A 15,067-nucleotide genomic window follows, 5' to 3' on the forward strand; every position below is an offset into this window, starting at 1 on the left:
CCCAAGACTGGATGGTTTTCTTACTGAATTCTACCAAATCTTTAAAAAGGAATTAATACTAATTTTCTTCAAACTATTTCCTAAAATTGAAACAGAGGCCAAATTCATTCTATGAGGCCAGTATCACCCAGAGAGAGAGAGAAAGAGAGAACTATAAGCTATAAGCCAATATCTTTGATGAACATAGAAACAAAATACTCAAAATATTGCCAAATAGAATACAGCAACACATGAAAAAAATTATACACCATTATCAAATGGGATTCATCCAGGATTGCAAGGATGGTTCAACATATGCAAGTCAATAAATGTGATACACCACATCCACAAAATTAAGGACAAAAACCATACGATTATCTCAACAGAGGCAGAATAAGAACTTGACGAAAGTCTACATCCCTTCATGATAAAGACTCTCACCAAATTAGGTATAAAGGAAAGTATTTCAACACAAAAGCTATATACCACAAACCCACAGTCAATATCATCCTAAATGGGGAGAAGCCGAAAGCTTTTCCCTTAAGAACAGGAACAAGACAAGGATGCCCACTCTCACCACTCCCATTTAACATAGTATTAGAAGTACTAGGCAGAGCAATCAGGTAAGAGAAAGAAAGAGCATCTGGATTAGAAAAGATGGAGTCAAATTGTCCCTGTTTGAGATGACATGTTTATATATAGAAAAACCTAAAGACTCTGCCAAAAAACTCTTAGAGCTAATAAACTCAGTAAAGTTGCAGGATATGAAATCAATATACAAAAATCAGTAGCATCTTTATATACCAACAATGAATTAGCAAAAAAAAGAAATTAAGAAAGTGAGCCCATTTACAATAGCTACCAAAACAATAAAATATCTAGGAATAAATTTAACTAGAGGGGTGAAAGATTTCTACAATGAGAACTATAACTCACTGCTGAAGGAAATTAAAGAGGACACAAAAAGATGGAAAGACATTTCATGCTCTTGGATTAGAGGAATTAACATTGTGATAATGTCCATACCACCCAAAGTGATCTGTAGATTTAATGCAATCCTCATCAAAATATCAATGACATCTTCACAGAAATAGGAAAAACAATCCTAACATTCATATGTAACAACAAAAGGCCATGAATAGCCAAAGCAATCCTGAATAAAAAAATAAAGCTGGAGTCATTATACTACCTGATTTCAAATTATACTACAAAGCTATACTAACCAAAACAATGTGGTACTGGCATAAAAACAAACACACAGAACAATGGAACAGAATAGAGAACACAGAAATTAATTCATGTACTATAGCCAACTGGTCTTCAACAAAGGCACCAAGAACATACATTGGGGAAAACACTGCCCCCATAGCAATGCTGGGAAAACTGGATATCCCTATGTAGGAGACTGAAACTAGATCTCTATACCTTACCATACACCAAAACCAACTCAAAATGGATTAAAGACCTAAATATAAGACCTGAAACTATATAACTCCTAAATGAAAACATAGGGGAAACACTTCAGGAAGTAGGACTAGGCAAAGACTTTATGAATAAAACCTCAAAAGCACAGGTAACAAAAGACAAAATAACAAATGGGATTGTATCAAACCAAAAACCTTTGGTACAGCAAAGAAAACAATCAACAAAGTGAAAAGAACATACAGAATGGGAGAAAATATTTGCCAAGTATACATCTGACAAGGGATTAATATCCAGAATATACAAGGAATTCAAAACAACTCAACAGTTAAAAACCAAATAATCCAATTAAAAAATGGACAAAGGGGCCGGCCCATGGCGCACTCGGGAGACTGCAGCGCTTGGGAGCGCAGCGGCGCTCCCGCACAGGTTCGGATCCTATATAAGGATGGCCGGTGCGCTCATTGGCTGAGCACGGTGTGGGTGACACCAAGCCAAGGGTTGCAATCCCCTTACCGGTCACAAAAAAAGACAAAAAAAAAAATGGACAAAGGAGCTGAATAGACATTTCTCAAAGGAAGATGTATAAATGGTCAACAGGTACATGAAAAAATGTTCAACATCACTAACTATCAGGGAAATGCAAATCAAAACCACACTGAGGGGCCGACCCGTGGCCCACTTGGGAGAGTGCAGCACTGGGAGTGCAGTGGCGCTCCCGCCGGTTTGGATCCTATATAGGGATGGCAGGTGTGCTCACTGGCTGAGTGCTGTGCAGGCAACACCATGCCAAGGGTTGCGATCCCCTTACCGGTCATAAAAAAAAAGATTAAAAAAAAAACAAAAACCACACTGAGACATCATCTTGAACCAGTTAGACTGGCCGTTATCAAAAAGATGGAGAATAACAAATGCTAGTGAGGATGTGGAGAAAGGGGAACTTCGTACACTATAGGTGGGACTGTGAATTAGTGCAACCATATGGAAAACAGTATGGAGGTTTCTCAAACAGTACAGATAGAACTACCATATGATCCAGCAATCCTACTACGGGGTATATACCTAAAGGAATGGAAATGATCATGTCAAAGGGACACCTGCACTGCCATGTTTATTGTAGCTCTATTTACAGTAACCAAGAGTTGAAACCAACCTAAATCAACAGACAACTGGATAAGGAATATATAGTACGTATACCCAATGGAGTACTATTCAGTCACAAAAAAAGAATGAAATTCTGCCATTTGCAGCAATATGGATGAGCTTAGAGAAAATTATGTTAAGTGAAATAAACCAGGTGTAGAAAGAGAAATACCACATGTCCTCACTAATAAGTGAGAGCTAAAAAATAAACAGAAAGAAATAAAAAAAGAAAGAGTAAGAAAGGAAAGAAGGAAGGAAGAAAGAAAGAAAAAATAGAAGGAAGGAAGGAAGAAAGAAAATACATTGAACTTTCAGAAGGTGAGAACAGAGCTGTGGTTACTAGAGGTGGGAAGGAGGAAAGGGAAGGGAGGTTAGGGAGAAATTAATTAACAGACACAGAGAATGATTACATTTTACAACAATGAATATGCAAATTATCCTGATTTGATCATCATCACATATTGTATATTATGCACAAATACTGATAGTTGACTCTGTACCCCACAAATATGTACAATCAGTTACATTTCAACAAAAAAAGACTCAAAAAATCTTAAAGTATATACATCTGTATTTATCTGAGATTCTTGCTAAAAAGCCAAGATTTTTTTTTTTCGAGTAGGGCTTCTGAGTCATTTTTCTTGAATAATCACCACCCATAATGCAAAACAGAAAGAAAGAAGGTAACAAATAAGAGAACAAAGCAATTGACTTGATAAATAGATCCGAAATTCTGCTTTTATGGGATGTTTCCTTGTGCTTCCTAGCAACCAAATACTCTCCTTAAGAGCTGGAATTGTGTTATGCACTTTTGTAGCATCAGAGTCTAGGACAATAAATGCTGATTAAATAACTGTCTGAAAGAATCCTGGAACTCCAGTTTCCAAGTTGAGACTCTCCCTGGCTTCTTGGATAAATCTTTGCCATACAAATCAGAGTTGGGGCCACCAAGAAGGCACAGAGATTGAAATTCAGTGAATCACAATATCCACTGAGGTGATCTTTACAAGAAAAGAAGCCAGTGAAGATCTATCGATTTAATGCCATTTACATTTGCAGGCCTCTTCCTTCCCACCCTCTCTATTTCTACCAATGCTCACTGCAATGTACTTGTTTTGGCCTCTCTCTGGGCAGGTGCTCTTTACCATTCAGGAAGCCACAAACTTGGATGAGAAAAAAAATTGATTGTTATTTGCACTAACCTGTAACTGAACTTTAGCATTTCCTGCCATTATGAAGTAGGCAACAAACCACACTAGTATTAGCAATCCCTGAGATGTCACCAAAGGAAATCACAGATATTATATATCACATTGCAGATTAGGGACAGATCTCAAAGTCTCATTCGCATTCATCGCTACTTCAAAATTATGGTAGTTATTAGCCCTGAAGCTCAATCTTGATATTTAAGGCATTAAAGAATTAATATAAAGAAATGTAACATAAATGAAGATTTAAATAATTATACTACAAATTTTAAAAATATTTTGGTAACTGCTTTTCAATATGATTGACTTCTTTTGTATTCCTATGTATTTTATTGAATAAATTTGAAAACATTATTTTGAGAAGGGGCTATAAACTTCACTAGATGCCAAGAAATCAAGACATTCAAAAGTTAAGGACCTCTGCATTAGGGTCAGCTATTAAGTGTGAATAAAACTTCTCATAGAAGGAAAAATAAAGATGGGGCTCTGTTGAACTATTCTCAGTTTTTGAGAAAATCTGGTTAATTTAGGAGATGATTTATCACTTAATGATTGGGTTTAAGGAGAGAGGCGTTTATTTGGTTTTCTAGAAAGCCCAAGGAAGGCCTAGAGAACTCATGTGAAGACTGCAGTACAGAGTGATTAAAAGCATGCGCTCTGGAGTCGAACTGTTTGGCTTCAGATCTCAGAGCACCATTCGCTACTTCTGTGACCTTGAGCAACCTCTCTGAGTTGAGACTCAGTTTCCTCATCTGTGAAATAGGAGAGATACTCACCCCTGACTGTATGAGGACTGAACAAGATAATTCTGCAACACACTCAGCTCGGCCCCCACGTGGACGCCCCTTGCCGTTGGTATTAGTCAGCCAAACTTGTTTTCAGCTTCCTCCTCCCCATTCTTTCTCTTATTTTTTTCCTGAGTGCCTTCCTCACTTGGTCAAACAGACCTGCTTCCTAAGGCCAGTTTCTCTCTCTCCTCTCCACCCCCTCACTCCTATCAAAACCCACTTTCTCATAAGGTTCTGATATTCCTTACTTATGTCTCTGCATGTCTTTCAGTTTTTCAGTTACCTCTCCCAGGGGAGACAATCCCAGCGTTGTGTGAGAAGTCCTTCCCTCCAGTAAAAAAGCAATTTCAGGTTCCAGGAGCAGATAAAAGAAATTAGTCTCTTCCCGTGTGGAATGCTTGCCCTTTAGCTTCTCTACACCCTACTTGTACAGTTCAAGTCCTGCCCCATCCAAATAGCCTCCCCTACCCCTCTCGTCCCCACTGGCAGAGGGAGGAGGTGGCCCCCTGATGCCACTGAACTCTGAGCACCCAGAGCCTGGACGTTCAACCACGTATGGCTTCTAAATCTCTCGTCTGCATTCCTAAGGCAGGGCAGCTGTTCTCACGGACAGGGGCCTTGCATCTCTCCTTTTACATTTCTAGGAATGCCTAAAGAGGTAAGGTAAAGAAACAGCATCTGGAAACGTTTTTTAGCAGTTCTTCCCTAAAACCTCCTGGCCTCCATGTCTCTGCTATGAGTTCCCAAGGGTAGGATGAGCTAAACTTGGCTTTCAAAGAAACCAGGAATGTCTCTGCTAAATTCTTCAAGGGTCTCCAGAGAAGACCAGACGAGAGGGTTGAACAGTCACCTCAAGGATTCTTGGAAAGGATCCTCCCCTTTCCAAGATTTTAGTACCCCCTGCACCCAGGAATTCTACCCCGCTGTGGCAGAAGAACCCTGGGCTCAGCTTCGGGAGTGTTGGGGTCTAACCCTGGCTCTCGCAGTGACCAGCTGTGTGACCTTGAACATAGTTCTTCCCATTCTGGACTTGAGTTTCATCAACCGTAAAATGAATGGTTTAAATTTGATATTCTCACACTCCAGGAAGGAGAATTGAACTCATTCTTTGTGGATACATTCCAAAATTTGTCATATTCTTCAAGAAACAGTACTCATTTATTATTTTCTGGTCTTCTCACAAATTCTTTAGCACTCTTTTCCAGAATGAGCATGGAACTTGTTTCACGATTCAGGGCTTACCGTGGTGATCACCACTTTGCCTTGTTTTAGTGTCTTTACACATTCCAAAATTTGTCATATTCTTCAAGAAACAGGATTCATTTATTATTTTCTGGTCTTCTCACAAATTCTTTAGCACTCTTTTCCAGAATGAGCATGGATCTTGTTTCACGATTCAGGGCTTACCGTGGTGATCACCACTTTGCCTTGTTTTAGTGTCTTTAAGAAGTTATTTTAAAAATGCGTACTCAGTAGGCAAAGTCTCAAAAGCTTTACTGTAAATCTGCCCTTCTCTTTTACTTTAGTTATGGAAATGGTTTAATATTACAAAATCATGTTTTTATCCTTCTGTATAAGACACTGTGCATATTCTCTGCATATTGAAAATATTTAGAGCACGGAAAAAAACACACAAGTACAAGTGTCACCTTGTTGGGCTCAACACCAGTTTTTGGAGAAGCCATCAGCTGGGCAGCCAGATCAGTGAATCCGAACATGGCACCTCTTGTTCACTTTGCATGTGTGGATATTAAGCTTATTCAAAGATTTAGCTTTAGCTTATGTAATAGGCATAAACAGGTCCTCAGATTTCAAGTCTTGGCACTCAGATGCTAAAAAGTATTAATGGCTTTACCAGAGCAGGCTTATAAGAAGAGAATATATAAATCAGTTAAATCTCTTTAGGATGGAGAGGGAATTTTGCAGGCCATAAGAGCATGAGTTAACAGTGTTCTCACAATTCCTATGAGCATGGAATCTATTCAGTGTTCACCCAAAGAACGATCACACAATAGCTAGGAAAAAGATGGGGATGAGGGCTAGAAATTCCAGGAATACTATGGTCAATTATTTTATATATATATATATATATATATACACACACACATATTTTTACTTTATTTGATAACAACACAATACTTTCATTCACTAGAAAATCACAAGCAGACACTAATATCTAGAAATATTACAGATAGTTAAAGTGAAAAATTTGTATATTTTAGGCTAAAAAGCAGAAAACGGTTTGGTTGTCTTATATAAAAAGCTCCTATTTAATACAGTCCACTCTGACAATAAATTGTATCATTTTATTGTTTTTTAATCCAAAAACTTACTTGCCTGATTTTAGAATGCAATATATGATTTTATGAAAAAATAATAAGAATTGCATTTCAATGCATACTAATATTTTAATAAGTTTTTACCCTCTGAGAGCATTGCGGCTAAACTATGTTGTGTGACGAATGGAAAGAAAAAAAGGGATTTTTGAAATGTCTTCCAGGAAAATAAAATAACTACAAAAAGGTTAATGGACACAAAAAATGATTACATATTGTAATGATGAATATAAATATACTTATCCTGACTTGATCATCACCTATTATACATAAGTACTGATAGTCAACTCTGTACCTTACAAATACATATAATCAATTATGTCTCAATAAGAAAAAAGTAATAAAAAGAAATAAATAAACTTTGTTGCCCAAAATAAAGAGCTGACTTTATTTGGAGAGGGAAACACCACACAGATGTCACTTAAATAGGCTTCTAAATGTGCTGCTCTAGACCTAAATAAGAAAAAAGAGACTAGTCCACTCTGTGGCTCTACACGCTCATGAGAATAGAAGCCAATTGAGAGGCAACCACCACGTGGCCTAGATTTGCGGTGACTGGGAACAGGCAAGGGAAGACGATCAATATTTCCATGATCACAAAGATGCTCTGATTCTGGAGTTTCCAAACCCCTGAACTCATCGCCTGACTGGACAGCTATCTACCATGTCCTTTATGCCTCTGCCACCAAATCTCATGGCCTTGTTTGTACCAACATGTTATTAGAAACATAATGCATATAGCACTGCTAAGAAGGGTAAAGGAATGATGCACACAAAGAATAATGAAAGGGGGAGCTGACGAGGTTTCTAGATACATGAGCCAAGGTAGCAGGTTTTTCCTTGTCCAAGCATACTGCATACAGTTACTAGTCCATTCTTGGAATATGCATGTTTGAAAGCATTTCCCACGTATTATCTCATTGGTTCCTCACAACCACTCTGACACTAGGTGTCACAGGTATACTGTGTCCCCTCAGAGAAGTTTTTTTCCCAGAGCCACATTGTTGACAGAGCCAAGGCTTTATCTCAGATCTTTTGGTTCCAAAATTCCAAATGCCTAACAGAGGAGGTGGATTAAAAAGTGGGATGAGCCTTCAAGAGTCTGTGGGGTCACTGAAGCTCACTCTTAGGTCCACCACCACCCATTTGTGTGTCCACTTCTTTCCTGGGTGCCCAGAGTTCTACCACTGACCTGCATCCCCTGCTACTGGATTGCATGACTTCATTCACACTGAGCAGCAGAAATGTGATGGCTTATGCCTCCTAAGAGTACTTCCATTTTAAAAGAGAAATGAGTCCTACTCCAAAAGAATGATGACTAGGATGGGATTCAGGCACCCATGACAAAAACATCTTGCCCTCAAACAGTAGCAGTGATGGTACCTTATCAGCTGGCTGGTTAAGAAGATGCTCTTGTTCACGCACCTTCGAGAGCTGGTGGGAATGAAAAAATGACCAGTGGCCACATCCATAGGTGTTGGGTCTACTTTCAAAGACTCCATGCTTCACAAGCATGGAGACATGAGAAAGAATGGAAGGACTTAGGTGAAGTCTAACTGGTCCAAGCCAGAATAACTGAGGCAGGAGCATCATCACCCTTATACCTGGAGAACCCGAGCCCCTGCCCTGAGTCCCACATGCTTTCAGAGGTCCTGTTTTGACTCTCTTCCAACTGCACCTCCTTCCCTCTGGGGTGAAAAGTCCATACAGCCAAGGAGACGTGCCCATTCTGAGCTCAGGCTTCCCCCTCTAGACTTGCTGTCAGTATGCAGAACCCCATAATTCCAAATGGCATCCATGGTCTGTATGGCTTCTTCCCCAAGTCCATGCTCCTGATCATGAGCCTCACATGTATGTGCAGAGCCCTACCTGAGGGGTAGAGCCACAAGGCAGTGTGGGGAAGAGTTTGCACAGAACTTGGCCATGATTACTGGGGTGTCCACATGCATGCATGCAAGGCTCCTCACAGTGAGGGCTAGAACCAGGGATGAGAAGAGAGGGCTGCAGACAGAGCCAGGAGTCTTTTTTGCATTCTTGCCCCAGCCTTGCAAAAATTAGGAGGGAACTCAAGCCTAAAAACATTCCCAGAGATGGGCTAGACCAGTGTCTGATGAGTAGCTAAGATGGTCCAGAGACACCCTCACTCATGAGCACACATACTGCAGTCCTAGATACCTACTCTGGTTCCCTTCTGGAAACCTCCTTATTCCAGACTGTCTACACCACAACATTTTCCTTGGTTTAATTTCTATCTCATTTTCCCAACTAAATGTCCTCAACATATATAGGTTTCACCACCACCTACACTTTGCACAAATTAGACATTCAATGAATGTGAGCCACTGGCAATAGTGTCTGGTCACATCAGTTGTAGAAATTCTGAGCTCCTTGAACGCTGTTCACGTAGCTGCCCATTTACTCTGCCCTCTGCAGCAAATCGAGAGTCCTCAGCACACAGGTCGGTGCCCCAGAGATCCTGTCCTGTGTTGAAACTTCGCAGGGTCCTGAGGTCACTTTAATCTGATGCAGTCCACCTCTTCGGTGGCGGGCATGCCCGTCGTTTTGAGATCCAGGTCTGCGCTGGACTTACTCCCGTTGTAAGACGCCTTCCAGTGGAGCAGCATGACCTTCCTGAAGTACTTGACCGTGTTGTTCTTGACCGTCACGAAGCACAGGGTGTTGATCATGCTGTTGCTCATGGCGATGCACTCGACCACGTAGAAGGCGGTCAGGTAGTGCTTCTCCTTGACGAACACGGCGGGGAAGAAGTCGCGCACGAGGGTGAAGCCGTAGAAGGGCGCCCAGCACAGCACGTAGGCCGTGAGGATGCCCACGAGCAGCAGCACCGTCCTGCGGCGGCCGCGCAGCCGCCGGCGCACCTGCTCCGTCTGCACCCCGGGCACCGCCTTGAACCAGAGCTCCCGGGAGATCCGAGCGTAGCACAGGGCCATGGCGACCACGGGGCCCACGAACTCCAGGCCGAAGATGAAGAGGAAGTAGGACTTGTAGTAGAGCTGCTGGTCCACGGGCCAGATCTGGCCGCAGAAGATCTTCTCGTGGCTCTGGACGGTGACGAGCACCGTTTCGGTTGTGAAGTAGGCGGAAGGAATGGCGATCAGAATGGACACCGTCCACACCAAGGCGATCAGGCCGGTGGCCGTGTGACACTTCATCCGCGGCCTCAGAGGGTGGACGATGGCCAGATACCTGCGGCAGGAACACACACAGAGACAGCCACAGTCAGGAGGCATCGTTCCATTTTTGCAGCATTCGGAGGAGCAATGGAACGGTACGTGTGGAGGAAAAGCCCAGCGGGAGGTGGGCTTCCCGCCCAAGGCTGACTCGACCCAGCTCCGCCTACGACTAGCTGTGCAACCTCTGGCAAGTTTTGTTGAGTCTCTCCAACCTGTTTCCTTATCTGCAAACGTTTTTGTTGTTAAAGATAAAATGTGATAATGTATGCACTAATCCTGACACAGTTTTAAACCTAGCAAACACTCAAAAAATTGTAACAGTTATTATTAAATGTAGTAATAATACCTCCCATCAGTTTCTAGGCTGAGGCTCTTCCCAGGTCCTTCCTGTTCTTAGGCCATTCATGTTAATTACTTCCCAGTTTAGAGCTCTAAAGGCCTGCTAATTCCAAAGAGTTGTTGGGGGAATTTGCCCTTTCCAATGAAAGCAGTGGGCAAAGTTTTTTCTTCATTCCACATTTGAAAGCATATTGTTTTGCAGGCAAAGGTGGAGGAAAAGCATGTGGCCATTGATCTCATTTTTGAAGTGGAAAAATGGAAGCCAATGAGAAATGAGGGACTTCCTCAAAGTCATATACTAGAGGACCCTTGACAGAAAACATTTAACCCTGCCTCACAGACTTGATGTAAAAATCAATTGAGAATATGCATGAATGTATTTTTTTTAACCACAAAGCATCAGACAGTAAAAGATACTGCTTTTATTCTTTCCAAAAAAAAAACCCACGGTGCTGTTACCACAGTGGTCCAGGAACGAAGAGAGAGCACTTTCTGGGGGATGTGAGTCATCTGTATGGTATGATAGCTGATTGTGTCCTTCCCAGAGAGAGTGCACACGCTTCTGCAGAGAGCTCTGGTTTCCTGGAAGACTTTCTGCATCTGGCAGGGGTGGAAGTTGGAGAAGGGGAAATATGGGAAATGCAGCGGGAGGGAACGACTAATCAGCACTGGAAGTAAACACAATCTCATGAGTCCTCCACTTATCCTAGGTAGAGTGGAGAGAAAATGTGGCCAGGGCCTGAGGCAAAGCCAAACCAATTCTCTTTCCTTTGCAACCAACCCGTTGGAGGCCATCTTTCTTGGGATTTTGGTTTGAAGAGAAGTTCATTCTTTTTTTTTTTTTTTTTTCTGATTGTATTTCTGCTACTTCTGTCCCTTCCCCACAACACAGGCAGCCAAACCCACTGAGTGGCTAAGTGTCATTGGCAGAGTTCACTGGAGTGAGACTCCCACTCTCTAGCTCCCAGAAAGAAGATGGATGAGGTAAGCCTGGCTGAGTCCATCCTCTGAACCCCCAGCTGGCTGCTATGATGGCCACCAGCAGACACCCCTGGCACTCTAGCTAATCTCTCATGAGCAGAAGCATCTGGAGGGTACTAGCAACACTTCTGTAAAGACCATGGTGCTTCTGATGTCACATGGGCATCAAACTGGCTCTGATTTGCAACAAGATCTGAAAGTTCAGAACTTTGGTTCTCAATGGTTCACTTGCTCTCTCTCTACCCCCACCCCTGCCCAGTGTTCAGCTGATCACTCTGTCAAAGAAAATTTCTATATCCATATTTGCTCATTATATGAATTTTCACTGTTGAATTCTAGTTCTTCTTATCCTGGTAGTAACTTCCTAAGTATTAATGATGTTTCAAACTCAGAGTGTGTTTTCAACAAGTGTGGAGAAGACAACATCAATCCAGGACACAGAAGAGCAAGAATCGAATCCCAGCTTTACCACAAATTTGCTTTGTCAATTTGAGTCATTTTACTTGAATTTCCTCATCCGTAAAATGGAAATATCACCTGGATACTATGAAGCTTCAATGAGTCCCTACATATAAACAATAATGTTATTAATATACAAGAAACTGTTAGTATCTCAAATGTATTCTTTTAGATCTATTCTATATACACAGTAATTTTCCCTTACCTGTTATTGGCAAATACTGCATTTGCAAATCCTCTACTACTTTCTATTTTACTGGATCCAACCCTCCACATTAAAACTAATCTTCAGGGTAATCTGTGACTACCCATCAGACAGTTATTTCATCCTGGCTCTCTCTGACCTCACTTCAGCTTCATTCCCAGGGTTAATGCCATGAGCTGTGCAACAGTCCTTCCTGGTGCATGTACCAAAAGGCAAGTTGCAGAAAACTGTTTCAAGGATTTTCATCAGCCTTGGCTATGCTAGGATCCAGAACTCTAGCATTAGTAATACTTGCTTATGTTTAAAAACACCTTTACAATTTACAGAGCATTTTCAAGTCCATTTTTTCATTATATAATCCCAACCCTATTGAATAGGTAAGAGAGTGAAGAGCCCATTTTACAGATGAGTAAACTGAGGCTCGGAGAATTTAAATAACCTGCCAAAAGCCACACAGCTAGAGATTAACAGAACCATGGCTCAGCCCCATATCTTGCTGCAAATCTATTGGCTGCTCCCACATGCCATTTGCCACCCCCGCTTTCCAACAAGAGTGAGCAATGCTCCTTCCTCCTGCCTTCCTGGAATCTAGCCCTTCTCTTTTCTCTCCAACACAGTTGGTTTCTACCTACTGATGTTCCAAGAAGGGGTCAGACAACTGGCAGCTACTTTTCTCTGCTTTTGAGTACACCCTTGGCTTGCCCTGTGTGTCTATTACTACAGTGGCTTAGCTCCAGGTCTATCTAGAGCCAACGGTTCCCAGAGAACAAGGAATAAAGGCTGCTGGACAAAGAAATGTCCAGGCAGTAATTGTGTTATGATAGTGGGCTGGGTGATTAAACAAAGTGCACTTGGGCTCCTTCTCTGTCCCCAAGACCCAACCCCAGATCTAACCATTGCAATTGCAGTCCCAACAACTACTAGGCCCATCACGGGATGGGCAGAGAATGCATGACCTATTCTTTGGCCCAATCGGCCCTCACCAATGAGCTCACGGGTGGGGGTGGGGGAACATTTGTGATTCCTGAGGCTGGGCAAGGCTACTCAAGCCTGAGCTGGCCTCATCAAGACATAAGAGGAGAGCCTCCCAGCGGGTACACGGACTGGCCAGTTTCATCGGGATTCTGTGTGAAAAAAGGGATGGTTGCTCATGACCCATGTGCTGTAGGATCCAAGCAATACACCTCAAGGGCAATGTAGGTGTCTCCACATCAAAGAGATCTGGGGGGATAGAGTTCTCTCATAATCTTTTCAGCTCCCTTCTGCCATCAGGTCTGATTCCCTTGGCCTGGATTTTGAGATCTTCTGGAATATGACCCTATCTTTTCTGATTTCTACACTCCTTATGTTTCTAGCCCCTTCCCAACACACCTCCCCAAGGTACTTCATACTCACCTCAGGTATTCCCACCCTTGCATTTTTGCAAACACTGTTTTTTGTTTTTTTCCTTTTTGTCTTTTTTACTGACTGGTAACGGGATTGCAACCCTTGGTGTCGCGCCCACACCACGCTCAGCCAGTGAGCGGGAACCGGTCTCCACATGGGATCCAAACCCTCGGCGGGAGCGCCGCCACACTCCCAAGCGGCACACTCTCCAGTGCGCCACCAGGCCGGCCCGCAAACACTGTTCTATCCTCTCAGAAAACCTTTTCTCTGCTTTGCTGATCGTCATTTGTTGAAAGCAGTTAAAAGTCCACCTCCGCCATGAAGCCTCCTCTGACTACTCCAGTACTTGATAATCTTACCCTTCTTTAAATTTTATTTAAAATGTATCCTGTACTTACTCTTTAACTTTTCCATAAGTGTTAGTTCTTCCTTGTCCCTCACTTAGATGGTAAGCTCCCCAAGAACAGCGATTGTGTCTTACTTCTTTTATAAACTTTGCTGTCTGTGAATTCTGAGCACCTAATAGGATTTTAATGACACCTTACCTTCATCAAGTGCCTGGCAGTGGGTGAAAAGAAATGTAAAAAGCCATGGTGACAGTTCTAGGAAAGATTGCAACTGTTTTTGGAAAATAGGACAGAAATGTGTTTACCCAGCATAAGACAGTGAGGCAGTCTGCGTCTAGATAATAAAAGGTTGGAAGAGCAGAAGGGGTTGAGCCATACTTCGTAGCTAGAGAGGGAAGATACGTACAAGACAGAAGATTAATTTGGCTGCAGCCTTGCTTATTTCCCTCAGGCCACAGGGGCCTTCTTTCTGTTTCTAGAACCCACTAGGTTTGTTCCTGCCTCGGGCCTTTGCATTTATAATTCCCCTTGTCTGGAATGCTTTCCCCCAGTCTTCACAAGATAGGCTCCCCCACCCCGCAACTTCCCTGTCATTCAAAGGTTGGTTCAAATGTAAGGACGCTTCTCCTGAACTCAAGTAGAGCAGGGCCCACCCTCAGTTGCTCTAGATGTTTCTGTGTGGGTGTATTTGTTTTTGTTCAGAATATTTCTCACTTTTGAAATTAACTTCTTTGTTCACCTGACTGTTATCTCTCTCCATCTTTTGGTTATAAGTTCCATGAGGGCAAGGAGCTTTTTTGTCTTATTCACTGTCATATCCTCAGTGCTTGGAATAGTATCTGCCATGTCATAGTCACTCTATAACAATGCATTATTTGAATGAATGCATGCGTGCACGAATGAATGAATGAAAGTTTAGGATGACTACAACGGGAGTAGGGTTGGCAAGTGGGCAGAGCCAAGAGACACTGAAGGCAGGAAGACCAAGAGGAGGCTGTGATACTCCAGCCCTGAGTGAGCGAGGTGGGAGGCAGGGGTGAGTATGGCCGGTACCTGGCAATCGAATGAATGCTGCAGAAGGGCAGATAGTGGCCAGCACTAAAGACTTTCTAGTTTAGCTGCCTGGGAGAATAATGGAAATTACAGAAACAGAGTAATCTAAACATGTCAAAGATAAATAGTTCCATTTTGCTATTTCTTAGAAACCTTGTGTTTTTATTTTAAATCATATCATAAAAACAATCATTTCAATGAAAACAAAGGTTAGCAGATCAGAAATA

General features: G+C 42.2%; 1 protein-coding gene across 1 annotated transcript in view; it reads right to left on the bottom strand.

The window, feature by feature from the left end:
* Positions 1-9,386: 9,386 nt before the first annotated feature.
* The window catches only part of PROKR1 (prokineticin receptor 1), a 10,030-nt gene continuing 4,349 nt past the window's right edge, over positions 9,387-15,067 (bottom strand). Inside the window, exon 2 of the mRNA XM_008581063.1 lies at positions 9,387-10,083. Coding sequence (XP_008579285.1) covers positions 9,387-10,083 — 697 coding nt within the window. The remainder of the gene's footprint in view (positions 10,084-15,067) is intronic.

This window comes from Galeopterus variegatus, unplaced genomic scaffold (genome assembly GCF_000696425.1).
Source record: "Galeopterus variegatus unplaced genomic scaffold, G_variegatus-3.0.2 Scaffold2246, whole genome shotgun sequence".
Taxonomy (NCBI): Eukaryota; Metazoa; Chordata; class Mammalia; order Dermoptera; family Cynocephalidae; genus Galeopterus; species Galeopterus variegatus.